Source organism: Trachemys scripta, chromosome 2 (assembly GCF_013100865.1).
Source record: "Trachemys scripta elegans isolate TJP31775 chromosome 2, CAS_Tse_1.0, whole genome shotgun sequence".
In the NCBI taxonomy this organism is placed as follows: domain Eukaryota; kingdom Metazoa; phylum Chordata; order Testudines; family Emydidae; genus Trachemys; species Trachemys scripta.
Window position 1 is genome coordinate 214,157,686 of NC_048299.1, and position 21,234 is coordinate 214,178,919.

The following is a 21,234-nucleotide window of genomic DNA, read 5'->3' on the forward strand; positions in this document are numbered from 1 at the left end:
CCCCATCCCCTCTGCATGGACAGAAAAGCCATGAGGTGACGCTAAAGGGCACCTCTCAAATCAAGGAGCAATGTTATATGTGTGTGGATGGGGGCAAATTAAAAGAGTCAGCTTCTGCCACAGCTCACAGTTATTAGTCAAATGGGACCATGGAATGAGAATCTGGTTTCAGGCTGTGAGTATGTATGTTTTTCTGGCCTCTGGAAGAGCAGAGACCTATAAGAGTAGCCTTATTGCATAGATTGTCCAGTCTTAACAGGCCAACACTGGCTTTGGGGTTATGGGCTGACATCAGAGTAAAGATGACTTATCAGGCAGTAAGTACAAAGATGTCTGCAGTTAACACTATATGTTCCCATTGCAATTGTTTTATTATTTGTATTGCAGAAGGGCCCAGAGGCCCCAGGTAGGGCTTGGGGCCCAAATGTGCTAGGTACTGTATAACCATAGTAAGAGACAGTCACTTCCTCAAAGAGCTTACAATCCAATACAATGGAATGCGGAGTTCTGCTTCAGTGTTGATGGTATGATAGGCCACCCTGACTGGACTCAGATGGAGCACAGGCACCATCCAGGTAGCCATGTACTAATCCTTCAGTGGCACCATTTTAAAAGAATAAATCAAATCACAATGCCCATTTAACCATAGGGTGACTTCCACATTGTGATCCACTTCAAATCATGGTACCAGCAGCAGTAATGACATTTTACTGAAGGAGGCCAAAGATTTGGTAACATAATTAGCAACTTCCTGGCCTTTATAAGCATTTAAAGGCCATCCAACAATTCACTGTTAGTATTGCCCATCTAGACTTTCTTCAGCAAAGGAAAGCAGTTTCCTCAAGCATATTTGTTGGCAGGCTGTGAACGCAGATGGTAGCCAGTGATCCAGGCCTACATTTTCAAAAATCATGAGCGATTTGGGGTGGGTCAATTTTGGGTGCCCAGCTTGAGACACCTTGAAGGGAACCAATCTTCAGAACTGTTGAGCGCCCGCCTTCTGAAAATCAGGCTTCTGTGAGGTGCCTCAAGTTGGGCACCTGAGACCAAAACATACAAAGTCACTAGGCATTGTTGGAAATGAAGAACTTAATGATCAACTCTTGCTGTGGGGCCAAAAGCCTAAGAGAGATGCACTAGCCTAGTTCCAAGGCCTACGCGTCTAGCTGCTTGTGCACAATTTAGAAACTCAAAGGCACCTCTTGTATTTGTTTCTCTTGCATGACAAAGTTCACATTTTCAATCACTCAGCTTAAAGAGAGCTATGCGTTATTATATTTATGGGAAGTAAATACACTTCTAATATGTTCATACTAAGACGCTTTGGTTATATCTTTCTGCCCCTTTTTAGTAAATAGTTTAATCTCCTGTGATAGTTTTAAGCCCTGAATTTGACAGTACAGCTTATCCTGGATAATAACTTAGTAACCACAACATCTTATGCCATCTGTATAATATCAAATACATTTTTATACCAGCATTAATAAACCTTAGTTACAAAAATCCAAGATATTAACTATATCTTTGCCAAGTACATTCTCCAGGATCCGACAATATAGCTTGGCCATGATTGCCCCAGCGTTTTTTGGCTTCACAGTTGATATGTAACTATAGCAATGAAACAGAGCTACAGTAATCAAGTTTAATGACCAATGTAAAGTAAAATGCTAAATATTGTAGTTGGTGACATTTTTCATAATAAAAAAAACTTGAGTTAAGTCTGCACAACCAACATTCACATAAAATTCCAGACCTCTGTGACAGATGGCTTAGGAGAAGAAGCCATGTGACTGGGCTGCAGTACTTTTATAGTACAAAAAACCATAAATAGTGCAGATTCTCTGTCACTGACAAAATATCAACTACTCTGAAGGCGACAACAACAAAAAATTGAACAAAAACAGTCATAGTCCTCCCAAATTAAATTGCAGATTGCAAAATGTCAGGAAATATATATCATCACTGGAAATAGGGCATCATTCGCTGCACCAATGAGATTTGATTGATGGGAAGAACATTTACTGATGTGGCTATGAAGAGATTTTCCAGTGCTTTCCCAAAATTCACACAGAAGTTGGGTTGTGCAACGCGCACGAAATTCCAACCAGAAAAAGCATGGATTGTATGCATTTGTGAAGCAGTGTACAGATGGGGTTTAAGTGAGCTCACAGATGCACACAACAATTAAATATAGTAATGGAAAAATATTCCCTTTTGCTCATAGTCGGATGGATCACAAATTTACAGCATGGCTTTTTATTCTGAACACTCTGCTGCATTCATTGCATACTCCAAATGGTGAGGAAAAAAGGATGGTCACAAAGACTGTTCCAATTTTCTTTTCTATTCTCATCCTACCTTCCTCTGAATATGTCTCCTTTACTTATTTTCCCAGTATTTATTTTAAAGGGAAATTAACAAGACAAAAATGCCAAAAGTTTTTGTTAGACTACAGCTACGAAATAAAAAATAGAAGGAACGTATATTTGACTTGTAATATTTGGTTCCTGTTCTAAGAGCAGTTTTGACTTCAGTAAAGACCCAACTTTGATCCTGTTGAAATTAACGAGGGCTACAGGAGGACTGTTTGGTTTCACACCATGACACCTTTCAAATAAGTTCACTATAGCAATGTAAAATGTACAAGTTCTTAGCTTAAAAACTGAAGTAAGTATAAAATATAAATCTGGCCAATGAAGGCTCACGTGCCTGATTCTTTCCTATATTAAATCAGTAAAGGGCCTGAGTCTAATCTCGTTTATGCTGATGTAAACTAGGAAACAATTTTGTGAAGACAATAAAGTGAAACCAGTGGAAAACCAATGTAAGAACAAACCCATGCTAATGGCATTCAAGCTACTCTTGATTTACTCTGATGTCAATGAGAGTATAATCACCCCCACATGTCTGAGAAACAGCTGGAAAAAGGAGTTTAGAATGAAAAATGAGAGAAAAATGACTAAAACCTATTTCCCCTTTTCCCTAGGATCTGTGCTGTGAAACAGATACAGCAGAAGGGCCACGCTAATATGAATACCACAAAAATTGTACACAAAAATTACTAGCCACTTCACAACAAGGATTTAATAGCTTAGATTAATAACTGAGCTTTGTCTTTGTCGTGAGGTCTCACAATCTGACTTCTTTATTTTATAAAACATATTACAGAACATTTCCTAATACACTATGAAGTATTGCCATTAACCATTAAAACTGAACTACATTAATCTACTAAATGAACAAGGTATGGCCCATTATGATGGATTTATCCCTTGCTTTTGTTTTTGTTGGCTCATTTGGTAACTCACAATATTTAATATTCTGCAATGTCTCTGAAGTAACAATTCCAAGTTAGGCCTTTACACTACAGTTTGATCAGCATGGTGAATTATTGTTTCCACATGATTCTCAATGCAGAACTGGGGTCTTAGGGAGGTTCTACTGTAACATGTAGGGCTTTCTATCCGTTCTTTGATTGTCCAGAGAAAGAAAAACACCTGTTATTTTGTTTTCCCACCGTGCAATAGATGCACTTGGAAAGCTCAGTCTGGTTATTACTATTCTAAAATACACTTCATTTTCAATATAAGAAATATCTCTGGAACCAATAAATCTATAAAATTACTATGAATTCTTTAAGTGTGTACACTATATTACTCTTTGAATGAATGTGATTCCTAATGTGCCTGCATTCAAGGCATTATGCTGGGGGGAAACGGTTGCTAACAATTATTTAAAAAATGTAAGCACTTGGGTCCCGATTCTGCAAAGACTTACACCCATGCTTAACTTTAAGCATGCAAGTTCTTCCATAAAAGTAATCTGGAATACTCAGATGCTTAAAGTTAAGCATGGGTGTAAGTGTTTGCAAGATCAGGATCTTATGCTACCCTTGACACTGTTTGAGACACACACACAAAGACACAGTCCCTGCCCTGAGCAACTTGCAAACTAAAGAAAGAAAGAGAAGAACACTGCAATGATACAATATCTGCAGCCGTGTAACAATGCAACAGCTAGAGCTATTCAGTGTGTCGTTTTTTATTTCAGAAGGTCATGCTAGCCATTGGCCTTGTTCTGCAAGCAGATTGTTCTGTATTTAGATTTGAAGATGTTTGGGGTAGGGGTTTGTCTGGTAAGCATGCTGCCAATCAACTGCATTATCTACATAACTGATGCAGTCGTCATCATCATCTTCCTCAATATCCAAGAATGGACAGATGACATAGTTTGTGTTTTCGGGTTTTGTTAAAAACAACAACAGTATTTGAACTTCAAACATTTCAAGCAAGTGTCATTTTTTTGTTTTCTTTCAAGGCACTATGTGCATATGCCATTTTGTCTAAACAGGTGGGAAAAACACCAAAACATTCAACAGAATGCTTGGCAAGCAGCAGTGATGAGGATAAAGATAGACTGTACTGTGTGCTTCTACCTCTGTGAGTGGCAGCAGTGGTGATGGTTGTAAAACAGAGAAAATTTCTGACAGGACCTGCTATATGCACTTGCATTGTGCTAGGGAATATGGGCCTGACCCAACTTCCAATGACCCAACTTCCGTTTGCTTCAGTGGGAGTTGGATTGGGCCCTATGCTGCGAGTTTGCGATGCAATGCCTGATTCTTTTATTTGGGTTGAGGACTGTATCTGTATCATTTCTATATTTCAGGGGCCTAGCGTAGCAGCATCCCAGGTGGTTTTATCTAGAAACCAGCTCCAAACCTGTGAATATCACAGTAATAGTACCTATTTTCAAAAAAAACCCCAAAACAAAACAAAAAAAACATTGTAAAGGTTTCCAGGATGGCCACTATATTTTGTATGTAGTTGGTTGCAAATTAATTGAGGGAACTTGGAATCCAAATTAATTTGGACTGAAAGTAAACCCAGTCTATCATGAGATAATTTTTATAGTTCTATCTGGTCGATCCACACTGTACATTAATTGTCACTGTGCTACTTTTCTGGCTAAGAGCACTGCTAAAAGTATAATGTGAATTTCCCCCCCTTCCTTTATTTAGCTCAGGCTACTCACCTTCCTTTCCCCCTGAAACTTAGAAATGCAGACATTTTTCCAACATAGTTGAAGATATTCCAAATTCACCAAAAAAAAAAAAAATGAAACTTGCTATTTTTTTTTAAAACAAATGTAATTTTCCACTTAAGTATTGGATATTTTTAATGAAAAATGACCCATTTTCAAGGCAAAAGGGCAAATGCTTACTAAGAAATTAACAAAGTTTTAGAAACCAAGACAAAATTTGGCAGACATGAAATACTAGAAACAGCACTGGGAAATGACTTTTGTAAAAATAAACTGTTCAGATATATTTACAGATATGCACTTTCAGCTACTCTTTGAGAAGAAATCCTGCCACTGCCTCTGCAGACACAGAGTAACCTGAATGCAACAGAACCGGTGCAGATCCATCCACCCATATCACTCACATCAGCAAGGTATGCCATTGTGCAATGGTGGGACAATACTTAAAGGCCATGCAGGAGATAAATACCTTTGCAAGTCATGGAGCTTTGATCTGCAGTGGTGCTGTCTGTACTGCTTTATTTATTATTTTTTGGCAAATGGACAGGGTGTAGGAGCAGGGCCCAGGGATCTGGAGCTACACAGTCCCAAATTAAGCCCCTCACACAAAAATTTTCAGGTGTGGCACCTATGTGTATTGCTGAGAACAAATAAAGGAAATAATTAACAGTTGTGTCAAATGAATCTATTGCTGTTATTGATTATTTGTGCACAAATGCAATATACAGTAGATAGAATCCTTAGGATCTTTTAGACAATTTGAAAAATACATAAGATGTGCAAATACTTAAATGTTCCCATAGCAAATGTCTGTCACAAAAATTCAGGAACATTTAAAAATAGTTGTAGGTATTTTTTAAAAATCACTTGAGTTGCGGTATATTAAAATAAAGATAGTTCCCCTTATTGGAGATACAGTTTCCTAGAGAGTCTATTTCCATATTTTCCTCTAAGAGCCCGATTTGCTAAAAATAATAAATCGCTAAAACCATATAAAAAAGGGTTGTGTGTGGTTTTGGCCACTGATTCAGTTTGAAGTTTACTTGCCTCTGTTCTGGCAAGAAGCTAATTCTGATTCTTCTGTCACATGTTTTGTAGCACTGGGCTGTCACAGTCCGATTGAAAGTCTGGCAAAAGTGGAGGCAGGCAGATGACAAGGTATGCAGATGATTTTCTTTTAGGCTGCTAGTCCTGGGGCTGAGAAAGGAATAAACTGTGTGCCCCAAGTGTCTCTGAGTGTTGTACTATTATGTTCAATCCCACTCAAGCCTACCATGATTTGGCAAACATGAAGCAGGTGTAGAATAGAAAATCTTTGGGTTTTGCATGGTCCCTTTATTGCTCTTTGCTGGCAAGAAAGGTCTGTTACTGAGTTCAGCCAAAGGCTGGGGCAGCAATTTAATCCAAGCATTGGCATCAACCTCCCTCTCAACACGACAGGAAACCTCTACTGAAGTCTGGCGTAAGAAGCTCTCTGTGGCTAATGTCAGAAATGGATCTGTCAACTAGGAAAGAATCCACTCTTTCCTCTGGGCTCCTGGTAAATACTTCTCTGGGCTGACTGACTGGGTGGGTATGAACATGGCCCCACATTAGAATATCTGCTTAGTGGAGTCCCCCAACATCAATTTCAGTACCCTGGCTGTGACAAATGGAAATCAGACTCAGCAAAATAGGAGATTCCACTTTGCAGGAGCGCAGAGCTCAGAACAGCTAAGGAGGTGTTACACCAGCTACTGGAAAGAAGGGATTTCACACAAAAGAATACCAAATCGCCCAGGTGATTGTGGAGAGCAAGAGGTCCAATGAACATTGTAGGCCAACAGATGTGGAAACTCCTTCCAGACAGATTGAGCCTGATGTCTAAATAGGACAGTGATGGACATATTAGAATGAGATAGGTAGATAGATAGATAGATAGATAGATAGATAGATCCTGAAGGCCCATGCCAAGTATAAATATAATGTTTTATGTATTATTTTAGTACATGTCTTGTCTTACACCAACAGTTTCCTCCTGACCAGATTGTATAACTATAACCATTCATCTTCTCTTTAGGGCAAGGATATGTATTTGTACAATTTCTAGTACAATGGGGCTGCAATACAAATAATAAACAAAAATGCTTCTCCTATTCCCATGAAGGAGGTCACAGAAATGTATCTTGACTAGTTGCATCAGCAATGTGGTTCTATGTAATGTCACATAAAATAAGGCTACTAAATCATAATGGTGACTCTTGTGAATCACAAAGAACAGTGAGACATCTCAGACCAAACTGAAAACATGACTCCAATGAAACCCACACAAGAAGCTACTCTTATTAGGTGGCCTTGAGTCTTAAAGAGACTTGTCCGAAGTATCTCCAAACACAAAGGGTTTGGCTTTCCTCTCACTTACACCAGTAAAAATCAGAATTAACTCCACTGAAGTCAATAGAGTTACTCTACAACTGCTGTAAGAAAGATCATAAGCAGACATAATGAATATGCTGCTGCTCCACCTTTCTTATAAAACCTCTGTTAATCAGCTGATTTTTATCAATTATTTGAATGGTTGCTTACCACAGGTTTCAAGATAAGGAAAAATCCTTCATTAACAGACCCAGCTCCATTACCTACCAAAAAATTATTTGATTTGGTGTTTCCTCCTCCCTCCACCCTTCCATATACTTTGGATCCAGTTATGAAGATAATCAAAACCTAATTCCTGCAATTTTTTTTTCAGAAGCAGTTAGTATGTTACTATTTTTTTCTGTCTCTCTTCAAAAGAGCATGCAAACAGAAGCCTCCTTTTGAGATTTAATGCAGTCACTACCATGAAAGACAGTTTATGCACACATTTCAGTAGCTAGCACACCCTCCAGGTTCTTGGACTACCCTACCTTGGCAGCCAGACTCTGCGGTTTGCTGGAGAGGATCTCTGCTGCTTCCCTGCAGCGGGTGGAAAGGTTCAGGATAGCAGCAGCTGCTGCTATGTGGGTGTCTTCACTACATTGACCGTAGCTATAAGAGTTGGCATGACAAGGGCTCTGTGTGTGGGCGCTAGCACTAGGCAGTCGATTAGAAAATTTCACTGGATGTGAAAAATGCTTTGCTGTTGAAGAGAGATTTGATTAGCAATTGCATGTATGTGGTTTCCCCCATTAAACAGATTCATTTTTCAGGTTATAATTTCATACGTTAAGTTATGTGAAGAATACATTAAAAACAGCCCTTTTTCTATTGGTTACTTGGGACTGCTCTAAAAAAAATAGGCTCAGGGATCAAATTATTTGATTTTTGTCACCTTTAGTATTTACATTTTTACCATAAAAATTCAAAGGGATAAACTCTGTGGTTCTTACTCAGGTTTTACTCACTCCTGAGCAAAGACTGAGTAAAAATGAGCAGGGATCTCAAGATTTGACCCCAACATTGGTCTTGCAACTTACTTAACAAACATATTGGGGAAAATAATCAAATTCATAAGGATTTTCATTCTTAGAGCACCATTGTGTCAAAATAAGATGGAAGTGTGAAGACTTAGGTAAAACAACATTAAGGCTATAGCCTGCTTGTCTTACTTCTGTGAGCAGCCCATTATTCAAATGGGATTACTTGGATGAGTAAGGTGAACAAGATTTATTGGAGAGGCTGGGGAAGTGGAATACAAACATTACCCCTTGGGGACATGTGCAGTATCATGTTAACGAAAATCCCAATTTTTAAATGTTAGACTTAAAAAATACAACCAAAGAACATTCAGCGCTAAGGTGGTACTTAATTCATCTTGTTGTTCCACTTATAGCTGGGATCTTCTGGAATATTATGTAGGTACCAGACACAACGAACTCAATTAAGAATGAAGAGATTGCCTTACAGGTGAATAGAAAAGCTATTTTACATGTCAAAAATGGAGTACATGGTTCTATGTTTCTCCCCTATCACTAACATAGACTCTAAAGCAGAGCAGGGAGGTGCCCTTCTTTGCTCTGTGTTATATCATTGACTGTGACAGGGGAAACCCCTAGAACCATAAATTCAGGTCTTCACAAACAATAACAATGCATCCTTTCATCTGTAGCTCTTAAAGTGCTTTACAATGATGTGTAAAAGAGGAAACAATATTCAGCTGTATTTTAAACAAATACATATCTAGAACCTAAGCAAAAAAGAAGAAATAAGCAAAATCATAATTCTTTATCAGCATCATGAACATAAGAACATTGCTGCACTTAACCATGTGTTTGTTATGTAGCTGTGGATTGAACTACAGAAGTTGGGATCCAGCTATCAATCCCCAAGATTAAATTCCCTTTGGATCTAGTTTTTTCGCCCATTATACATTTGAGGGCTACATAAAAAGTTTAGGTCAAGATCCAAACTTCCCTAAAATTTTGGGATGCTTTGATTAAAAGTATAGGTCAGACCCAAAAGTCATATCATCCCCAAAACAATATTTCTTTTGTATACTGAATACAATTGAGCTCCGTGCTTGAATGTTTCTAAATATTGGATCCATCTAGTGAGAACTGAGACTGACAGCCCAATTCTGCTCTCCCTTATACCAGTGCAAATTACTGCAAAGCCGGAGTGTCTGGAAAATCATACTATAAGTCTATGCTTTTTATCAGTTAGTTCAACTGATCTGAGTCACCGAACCTACTTAAACTGGAGTTTGATTTAAGGTGCTTCTTCCATGATCCACTTCAAAGATACCACCAAAAAAACCCCATGTTATTAAATGAGCATGTGCAAAATCCAAAGAGTACTAATAATGAATTTATAGATTCTTATTTGCTTAGGCTGCTGAACAAAACTCTACACAATTGCTTTATTATTCCAACCCTTCATGCATCCACATGTCTACTATATTCATGCACTCTTACACTTTTGTCTTTGCATTGTAGTAACAGTTGTGTATTGTGCAATCTTCGCAAGCATGATGTTAGAAAATTCAATTAATTATATGATGTTCTTTTGAAATTGTATAATGAATTTATTTGTATATATATGCAAACATTTCAAATATAAGCACTTCAAATGCAACTGTTAAATAGACTTGTGCTTGTGCAAACAAATAACTAAAGGAGCATGTCCACTTCTGTGCACAAAATTAGAAATTGCTCATGCAAGTACCCAGTAACACACAAATCTGTTTGTGTCTGAGCATGCCTATTTTACAGGCCCAACTTAGGTTTCTACATTTGTAAATGTGGCCTTCAGATACTCCAATATAAATAGGCTTGGCAGGATTAGATTTTTATCAGTCAATGTCAGTAAACATCGTACAGACACAAAATGATGAAAAAATATTTCCATTGATAATAATTGAAATTTACAGATAGGCAAAGTAAGAAAAATGCTCCTTGAGAACTTATTAGAATTTGGTTTAAGGATATTTACTTTGTATATTTTGGCATGTGGTATTGATAGTTTGTGTTTGAACAGTTGTAAAGATTGAACTTTTTGAATCTCAACATCTACTGTCACTAAACAATTTTTGTCTGACCTCCCCTATTGTCCGACTCCCACATAATTTCCTGCCACTGTGAAAATGTGTATCAATAAAAATTGAAAAAATGTTTTTTAAAAAAATATCAATATTGTCTAAAAATATCAACATAAAAATAAAAATCAAATTGTGCCATACCTAAATATATACATATAAGCTATTAATAATTTGAGTGCTAAAAACAGGGTCGTCTTTATTATTATTTTTTAATTGCTGCTTTTCTGTTTACCTTAACTATGCCTCTCCTTTGTTTTTTTGGATTATGTGAGCTGTGTAACATTAGGTTATTTTTTTCCATCTTCACTTTCTTTGGTTATATTTTAATGATAGCAAACAAAACAAAAATTAAGAAATACTTTCATGGCCATTGTTTTGGATACACATTCCTCTGAACCCAGCTCTCACATAAAAGAAATCCCCTTAGGATTCTTCCATTGCCCTCACAGTTATGGCATCTTTTGCCAAGATTTTGTGCAAACATTAAAATAGCTGTAACAATAGTGGTGTTATTAAAGGTTGACGCAACAGAGCAAAAACTTATTGCAGTTATCTGAGCAGATCCTACAATGAAGAGGATCTATACATGTAATTACTCATAACAGTGTACTAAATTGTGATACCTTACTCACACTGAGTAGTAGCATATTGCACAAATAGTCCCTTTGGACATATCCTCAGCTGCTGCAAACTGGCATAGCTTTATGGATGTCAATGGAGCTATGCCAATTTATGCCAGTTCACGATCTGATCTCTAACTTAAATGGAACTACTCATGGTGGAATAGTACCACATGAATATGGGTATCACAATCTGGCCCAACAGGAAAGCGACAAGTCAAGTGTTTTCTTTTTTACCATGGAATTGCTTTTAAAATCATAATTAACAAATAAGATGTTGTAGTCACTGCAGCAGATTTTCAGGTATACTGATCACAACGGGTTAAAGACATTTGCTAGTGTGCATTATTTCCTGAAACAAGAAAACTCTCAGATAAATAATATTTTTCTTTCAAGAATGATGGGAGTTTCAAGCTTACATTCAAGGAACGGTGGGGTTTTTTGGCCTTGCACTGCTGGTGCCATTGTGCGTTTGCCAAAGACTTGTGCGTCAAAGCTGGCATAGTCAAATGGTACTTTCCCAAACTTCTCTTGCTCTTTTGTCAGGGTGGCTCTGGGAGAGGTGGCTGGCTGTGCAGTTCGGTAATTGTACTGAGATAGCTCGAGCTGCTTTGCTAAGTTTGTCCTGCAGAGACTGCCAGAGGGAGAGTGAGAAAAACAGAAAGGACAAACAATAAGAACATCTTTTTCAGTACCTTGCATTGAAAGACAGGATATAGTGGGATGGCACCTGCCAAAATGGATATAAGTGAAGATCACAAGCATTGCCTTTATAGAAGCCTATTTTAGGGTGTACACGTCAGTTACAAAAATGTATTTTGTGGCTGATCTAGTGGTCTAGAAATCCTGTAGCTTACTAACAGAATTACTGTTCTGCTTATAGATTCACTACTGTAGGATGGTGTTTCCTTTCTTTAAAAAATGACGAGATCATGCTTGGTCTTTTGCACATGAGTCAGCAGGGGCTTGTAGAGCTGTGGATAACTACCATCATTCTAGAGGTGGGCCTTCTTGGCAAATAAATATGATAGAGCATGGTCCAAAGTAATTGCTTCTGCTATTTGTGAGGAAAGAATAATTAACAATGTGTTATTCCATTTAGCTACTGTGCAGTAACTACTTGTCTTCAATAATTTCCTAAGGACTTTTCATACGTAGAGTTAAGGCACGTGCAGTTGGCAGACACATTGACACAATATTCTGTAATGGCTCAGAAGGAGCCATTATAGCCAATCATGTCAATAATCCACAAATTAAAGTGCCCCCAAATAGGCCTAAATATAATAGGCCATGATGGTGCTGATGCCAATGATGTGCAAATTATGCAAGTCTACAGGATCAATAGGACTCTCAGACCAAATACAAGCTCAATGAGAGATTTTTTTGGTTAGGATTTTTTAAAGCACATTTTTGCTACTGTAGTATAAAACATAAATTAAACTGAGTAACTGCATTACAGTAAAGTAACTGGATGGGTCAATCAGAAATCTGTTATAGAAGAGAAATAGAGCAATGAGAGTGCTTAGCCCACTTAAATACTACTACACTTACAATAGTTAGATGCTGCTGTGATTGCCAAGGGTTTCCTTTGCAAAGGATCTCAATATAAATCAGCATGGAATCCCATGCTGCAAAAACTGGGATGAGCTCACGAAGCAACAAGATCTTTAACCAATCCTCAGGAGCCAAAGCATTGCAGCAGAGGGACAATTTGGGAAAGCTTCTTAACAAGTAACTCCAGTCTAATCAAAATAGGAGGCTGGTTAACACTAGGAAGGCACTCCAGAACCACCACTGAAATAATGGTTTTGTGTTGAAATAATATATTTTAGATTTTTTTACTCATCTTTCAAGGACATGCATGTAGTCATTTAATGTTAGTTGAACACACAGAGACCCGCTGAGTGTCTTTTGGTTATCACAAGCCATAATCAGTTTTGCTACCCACATTTTTGTATAGGGTCAGCCTGCTACAATGAACTAGGCTCCCTCAGTAGCTCAGAGTTAAAAGCTGTAAGGAACGAAATCCCTTACAAAATAAAGCACAGCATTTGGACAGAAATACCTGTGTGAGACATGTCATGTGAGACTCCTACCTGTGAACCTGAGCGTGGCACTGTCCAGTTTTAGGAGAATCATGCTGATTTTTTTCCTGGGACATTGCCAATTTTTCAGCTGCAGCAATTGGACAGCCAGAAAGACTGTTTAAAAAAAGAGTGGCATGATTTGAGTTACCAGAATATGAACTTATCTTTCAGTCCTAAAGGACCTTAGAGGATTTCATAAATTACAGATGGCTTCTCCTACCACTGAGTTGTAGCCACCGCTGAGATGAAATGTGGCAGCTGTTTAACAATGCACAGAAAAAAAAATACACACCAATTTAAGCCAAAAAGCAAAGAACGCTGGAGGGTGAAATTCAATGGGGTTCTCGAGGCTCATGCAGGCCTTTCATGCCACTGTTATCTCAGTGTGTCACTGCATGTAGGAAGGCCCTGGGTGGAGCAGCTGCATTGGGTGGCCTCCTCATTGGTGCTAAACAAGCCTGCACTGAGTGTGTTTGAAGCATGTCAAGGAATCTGTGACTACCAGGGTCCAATAGGCCCAACTCCACCTATCACCCCCGCCCCCACACACACAGTAGAAGTAGCAGCTGCTATTTCAGATCCAAATTTGGCTGTTTGGATCCAGATTTGGGGTCCATCCCACTATGCAGAGATGGGTCAGATGTGAAATTTGTATGCTTCTTGGGTGAAACGTTTGGAAGTTGAACCAGGCTAAAAGTTTTAGGCTGTTCAGATCAGAGGTTCTGGGCCAGGCAAATCTCTATTTAATTTTTTTTAAAAAAGGTCTATTTTGCCCTCAATGTCAGGTGAACTATTGAATAAACACTATTACAGATTGATAGGAAGGTGGACTTTGGCAGAAATTTTTTTTTAAAAATCTGGCGTATGATTGTGAAATAGGTACATATCCTGTCTCAAGTTATGTTGTCTCTTTGCTGCTGATTTCCAGTTTGCCTCAATTCCTATCCATTTATAATTAGCAGTACTGATTTATAATATAGTTGGGCTGTAAATGTGGCCGGCGTTTTCAAACAAGAAAATGACTAGAAACATTTCCATTTCCTGTCCCCGACTCCATCCCCTTATTGTTTGTTTATCCACCTGTCGCATCTTGTCATAAACTGTCTTCGTTTTACTCTTATATACCATGACTAGCACAATCAGGCCCTGATCCATGATTTTGGCTTCTCCAGGCAACTGCAATATAACAGTAAAAATAACAAGCATACAGCATGTAGGACAATGGGGCTCTGATTTTGGTTGGGGTGCACATCTATTTATTTAATAATATTTCATTTACATGATTAAGTTTCACATATATTTTGTTTCATTACTGTAGTTTGAAATCTCATCTCTGAATTAGGAATCATGGATTCTGTCATACCTGGTACTGGAGATAATATTTTTGATACTATACTGAAATTTAATATTTAACACAATTGTGTAGATTAATTGCTTGATTATAAGTAATGTTAGCTATCAGTCAATCAGTGTTTGCAGTACATTATATTGTTCATATTCCTGAATTCCAAATATATGTGGCAATTTCCTCCTAGCTACATATTAATTTGAATGGATGCTAACTGATCTGGATTACCTTCTGTGTGTGTTGCGATTGCTGTTGACATGTCCTCTTCCAGTACATCCTGGAGTGGGGCACTTTAAAACATTTTCATGCATGGCAAGAACTAAACACAAAGAAAGAGTAAAGGGTAGCAACATACATATAGTAATCTCTCTCTCTCTCTCTTTCTTTTTCTCTAAGGAACATTTTCTTCTAGCAACATAAAAAATTCTCAAGTGTGATGCACAAAAGCTTGTCTTCTGATTTAGTACCCTCTAGCTCAAATGAAACTTACAAATTCAGAAAAGATGGTGCTGAGAGGCCTATGCTATAGTCTCATGTTGTGTCATCCGATGGCCCCTGCCTGGTTTAAATCACTTTAAATGACGTCAGCACTTTTCACTCCTTATGCTGGAGTAAGAAGATGATACATGAGTGCAAAATCCATCTGTCCTGGACACACCCCTTTTGGCTCTAGCTCCATCCACTTTAGTTTGCATCCCTTACTCTCTTCTGCTCAGTATGTATGTAAATCCACCTTATACCAGTGGACCCTATCCCCAAGCTGTAATTTGCACATTCAGGGATCTCTGACAGCATTTGTGCCATTGGAAGCCATTGCAGTGACAATTGCATCAGTAGTGAATAGGAACATTTCTCGGCTCCCCAACCAGAGTAGCCGTTTTGGATCTGTATTTATCAAACGTGAAGTAAAACATAATTCTATAGCTTTGTACATCTCCCTTCATGCTGTCAGCTCTACGCTATCCTTTTAGGTGTACACTGCCTCAAAAGATTGTCTGATTGTTAATCAACTGGGTTGTTCTGTTAGTAAGCAAATTTTGATTACAGATAATCATTTTGCACCCAGCAGAACAGTACTGAGCTGATTGGAAGTGTGATAATTAACAAAGACTTGCTTTTTAAAAAAGTTAATGTTGTTGAGGCCTTCCAACTGCAGCAGCCTGGTTAGCTCAAGAGATGTTTCCATAAATACAGATTTAAAAAACGAAAGCTACAATTAAGAAGAGGACACTGGTAAAGTGCAAGTATCCCTTTAATTTGTTGTTACGAATGCCACTACCAAAAAAAAAAAAAAAAAAAGAAAGAAAAAAAAAAAAGAAAACCAGTCAGACTGACTAAGTTGTTCAAAGTAATAGTTTCACATTCCATTTTGGCTTATTATATATCATTTCACTGCATCATGTCAGAAGACGACATACCCAGCACAAACCAATGTAATCAGACTGGCACAGCAAGAAATGAATGGGGAATTCAGGCTGGGCTGGCCACACATAGGTTAGCGTAATACAGTCATAGGAGAGAGGCATGCTATGAAGCAACTGCCGGATTCCCTCTCCTTGGCTGGTGGAGGTGACCCGCTTGGTCTCAGTGGAAGAGGGGCATACCAGTCACATAGCTGAATGCACACATCTGAGCCTCCAGTTATTTGACATGGGAAAACAGCACACTCATACAGGGCTATGTGCCAGCCCAGCTATAATGGCCAGTGTGTGTGTAGGTGTGTGGGTATGACCTTGTTGTTCCTCTCCAGCCCCTTCAGGGAGGTTCGTGCCACTACAGGTGCTAGTTTTAACCAGGCCTTGAGCATCACAAGTGTAAGGACTGGGATTGCAACTCTACTCTGCACAGGAGCACCAGAGTGGCAAGCTCATCGAACCATCTCCTGCCTTGTGCATCTGCACAGAGCTAGCTACAATCCAGCCCTGAGTGTTTACATTGAGTGTCCAGTATGAACTCACATGACTTAGAGACTTAGGCCTGGTTCAGTTGCTCTCTGTACTGTAGGATGATACTCACTTTCTAGTGGCACTCTGACTTTATGCGGACAGCCTGAGAGACTGCGGTGATGCGGGTACAGCCCAGTCACATGCCCTGTGCCATCACATCCTGGGATGGGACATTTGGTTTCTCTTTTTTCAGGCCTGGGTGAATCTGTAGAGAAATCAAATAAGGATTTTGTCCGGTTATGGTTTCCTGCCTGCACTCAGCTGAGTGGTCTTAGAAGTGTGAAATAACTTTTCTATATTTCAGATGTAATTTCCTCCCAAGGCTTTAACTTGGACTTAGAGTAACTACTAAGCATCTCTTTTGATTCTCACATTGTCTCTTTTAAACAATGACTTTCACCTCCCACTATGCCATTGTGTGCTAAACATACGCGGCTTAGGGATTGTGATGTCACTTATTCCATTCAGAGCCTCAAGCAGGACACAAGCCACATCCATTAAGCCAGAAATCTGGCAACAGCAACCAACAGAAAGATCTAAAAAGGAATAAATATTGAAACAGAAACAATCTTTTATACTGTTAATGCCAGGTTCTGGGAAACTGGGATCACCAAATAAAAGCTGAGGGATGAAACAAACAAACAAAAAGCATTGCAACCAGGAGCAGTTCCTTAAATATCACAGATCTCTAGGTTGTTGGTCCTTTGTTAAGAAACTGAATACATGCCACTTTACATCTGAGAGGCTAGGCAGGCAGCTCCCTCTGGTACACATGGCAGCACTGCTCTGCAGATCAGCCCACAATGAGAGTGCAAACATGGAATAACTGATACCCTTTCACAGGGCACTGTCTCAGCCCACCCTTATAACTACCAACATACAATGAGGCAGAGGCTGGGCTCCTTAGTGCATTTTTCAACTTCCAACTTGCAGTGTGCAGGAAGTACCGATTAGAAAGTGTTTATTTTGATTTTGAATGCAGAATCGAAAAGGATGAGAAGGGAAGTAATTCTGATCCAGAAATTCTCTTGTGAGAGGAGACAGACAGCAGTGGATGTATAAATTGCTGAGGATGGTTTCAGATCAATCTGTGATTGACTGCCAACAACATGGAGTTGAGGGGAGATAAACAGCTGTAGTCAAAGACAGGTTAAAGCCACCTAGTAGGCTATTTTGCTAGGCTACGATGTAGAACCAGAAGCAGCTGTGGGGTTAAACTTTCTGGCAAGCCTTTAGATAAGAAAAATATGGAGGAAAGAAAACAGAATGAACATCAACAGGGAACCACAGTGCCTGTTAGAGTCACAGCAAATCAAAAGTAAGAAGTCACTGTAGGAAATTGTTTACAGCACTAACAGAGGACAACAAGTGGACCTAAAACAAAAAAATCATTTATTTTAATCTTCCATTAATCTGAAATCTAAGTGCACGTAGTGTAAAAAATTAAGTGGAAAGAGTAGGATCTGTATAAGGTAACAAGTATATTTAACTGGCATAAGCGCCACAAAGAAAAAAGAAAAAAGAAAAAAAGCTGAGAAGGATGTGGAATTCCCAACACAATTGGTATAAGAAATACTGGCCATAGTTGGATTTTGTAAATGAAAAAATTCCAGACCTAGTACAGTACTGTAACAAAAAGCTGTCAGAGCATATGGAGCACATGGAGAAGTAGAGTGAGAGAAGCTCAAGTTACTTTTTCTATGAAGGTTATCTCTGAACCAAACTGCAAACTAAGTGCTTCCTTGAGAATAATCAGGAAGGACCAGATTTTGCCATTCTTACCCACATTGTGCAGTACGCTACTCTGCAAGTATCCCCTTGAGTCCAATGTGACCATTCCTGGAGTAAGGGTGAGTATTCCACATGAGTAAAAGGATCAGAATCTGGTCTGAATTGATTATGGTTATCTGAGCAAATGAGGGCAAGGATAAGTATATGAAACTTAGGAAGGAGGTTGACTAGCATGTATGTACAGTGCTAAGGGCATTTTCATCGGTAAGCTGTATGTGACTTTCCACAGAAGAAGCAGGTAGATGCATACTCTAGTTAAGCGGTACAAGAGGGATTATACAGTGGTAACCCTTAAAAAAATTGCCAGTTATCTTAGATTCTAAATGCCTTAGATAACCGGTAAGTAACTTACTTCAGCATTTGCAGTAAATATTGAGACGTACTCTAGGGAATACTGCATATATCAAAGGAATCATATTTTTTTATCAAAGGCAAAAATGGCAACTTTTATAGGGTGACTACTGCTTTACTTTGTATTTATAAAAGAGAATTCCTGGGAAAGATTAAAGTGAGTGTAAAGTGATATCTTTTGATGTTCCATAGTTATTCTCAATCCATGAATTCCATATCAAATGTGCCCAGTTTGCCAATCAATACAAGATCTTTTTAATCTCCGGCATTACAAGCCTGACTTGGTATCTGAAAATGGAAATGTGTTCTCTCTTTCCTAGATTACCACAAATCATCAGAAACAATAACAATTTTGGAATTTAGATGGCAATTTTTCTGGTGGTGAATGAGGCTGAAGAATATGGCTTGTTCCAGAATCTTTACTTTTGACGTAACATCCCATTCAAAATTGTTTACCAGCTGTAGAATAAATATTTGAGCCAATATGAGTAATCAAAAATATTTCTTACGTTTGTTATTATAGATTTGTCTCCCACCAATGTCAATAACTTTGGTTTGTCTCCTTTCCCCAGCTAAATGCTCCAAAAGAAACCTGTCCAATTCTTTGTAGGTGCTGTGAAACACATGACCTTGCTCTGCCTGCAGAGCTATCGCTTGTTCTAGCAAACTCAAATTCCCTTTTGTTTTGTCCAGGTCAACTGACATGTCTGTGGTTTCTGATAGGCACTCATCGTCTTCCTCGCTTTCAGGGAATGGATTCTGAATTCTCTTGTCAAAAGGATCAACATGAGATTCCTGCAATTCTCTTAGCTCTGTTTCTGAGTCACAAACTGTTTCACAGGGGCGAAATTCTGCTTCTTCAGTCTTAATTTCTGGAACTTCCAGAATGTCTTGTCGGTTACATCCTGCAATATATCTCTGAGTTACATGGGGCTTTATGCTAGTGTCTTCTGAGAAGTTTGAGGAACTGTCCCATTCATTGTCCAAAATTTCAGAGCTACTTTCATTGTCTTCAGATGAACAGTATTGTGGGTCGGAAACACAAATCTTTTCTTTTCCTTCCGATGAGTTAATTGTGTAACATTCATCAACATCATCACTTTCTGTCTTTAAGGACTGGATGCCACTGTCATTTAGGTTCTCAGTCACCATTTGAACTGGTGCATCTTTTGCTAGTTTTCCCATGTTCATTAAAGATTTGACCACGAGGTCCTGGTAGCGGGTGTAGTTGTCCTTCGTTTGACTGGAGTTTTCTTGCCCACCTGAATGAGAGGTTTCATCAGGTGATTTTGTAGTATTTTCTTCTATAAGGAAAAAAAGCAAGAGAAAAATGAATGCTTTCTATAGAGAATCTTAATCGTGATCTAACCTGGTTTCAATCTTAAATGGGAAGATACTTATTTAACAATCGCTGTTTATTTACTCAAGGATACTCTGAAAATCCTTAAGAAATAACACCCCCTTTTACCAAGACAATATCTGAAATTACTGCTAGTATATAACCATCACAAACCCTTCTAAGATTAAATCTGTGTAGTGTGGCTGCAGAGCCCTTTGAAAATAGAATGTTTTTGCATTTTTCTTTGTTGAATATATAACATTCCTTTGATCTATTTTCACTCTCCTCCATGTCTAACATGCCCAAATATTTCTCAGAATGGGTCCCCAATTACTTTTCAAATCACTTCAGATTGCATGAAAGACCTTGACTGAAAAGACTCTATGGTTTACAAAGGGCAAGCTCTTGGTCACCATTACAGTTGCCACACTAAATGATACATCAGGTCATGCACAAGCAAACAGAAATGGTTCTTATGAATAGACTCTTAAAGGACTGCTAAAGACACCATTGAAATACACCCTGTGTTAATAAACATCTTTCTTTGGACGAAAAGCAGCAGCCAGCAGGTAGTAAAGGCTGCGTGTAGGTAAGGGTGTCAATGTTGGAAGACAATATGCCTTTTGTATCTCATTTAATTTTTTATAAAAACATTTGCTCTAACAAGGACACTCAAAAATACATCTCCATCATCTTTCTTTCTGGTAATTATCTCTCTAAAATCAACACTGGTTTGCCAGGATCAAGTAAATATTGCCATAGTAACTAAAAGCATTTTTGGACGAAGGGAAGAATTTAGTCACAACACTAGCCCCTTCAATAATGTTGATTATAGGGTGCATTCTTTTGTTGGGATCTATTCAACATTAACTGAAAAATTTAACATTTTACTTCCTAGAAAGAAGGATGGATAAATAAGCATATAATATTTGATAAGATGGACCCATCCTCTCCTGAATCAGAGGAACTCCAGGTTTAAATAATAAATTAAACATAGTCTAAAATGCAAATGAAGTTTCTCTCAATAACACAGCGAGCTATTAAGAGAAAGTGTAAAGGGTTATGATAATTTTAAAGTATTATGAACGACAGAAAACAAATAAAAAGCATTTTCAGTGAATATGTCCAATTCATTGAACTATTCTCTCAATCCACTTAACTACCCACATGTGTACAATAATGATTTATAGACATTATACCTAATTATGCATATTT

The 21,234-nt window shown here is 38.3% G+C and overlaps 1 protein-coding gene across 4 annotated transcripts in view; it reads right to left on the reverse strand.

Moving 5' to 3' along the window:
- Positions 1-21,234, reverse strand: part of ST18 (ST18 C2H2C-type zinc finger transcription factor) — a 189,538-nt gene that overhangs the window by 29,482 nt on the left and 138,822 nt on the right. For 3 of the 4 annotated variants that reach the window (XM_034762911.1, XM_034762913.1, XM_034762914.1), the window contains 6 exons: positions 19,190-19,984; positions 16,609-16,743; positions 14,821-14,911; positions 13,254-13,358; positions 11,577-11,791; positions 7,929-8,140 (listed from right to left, as the gene is read on the reverse strand). In XM_034762911.1, coding sequence (XP_034618802.1) covers positions 7,929-8,140; positions 11,577-11,791; positions 13,254-13,358; positions 14,821-14,911; positions 16,609-16,743; positions 19,190-19,984 — 1,553 coding nt within the window. The remainder of the gene's footprint in view (positions 1-7,928; positions 8,141-11,576; positions 11,792-13,253; positions 13,359-14,820; positions 14,912-16,608; positions 16,744-19,189; positions 19,985-21,234) is intronic. The other variant, XM_034762912.1, reaches the window with a different exon arrangement.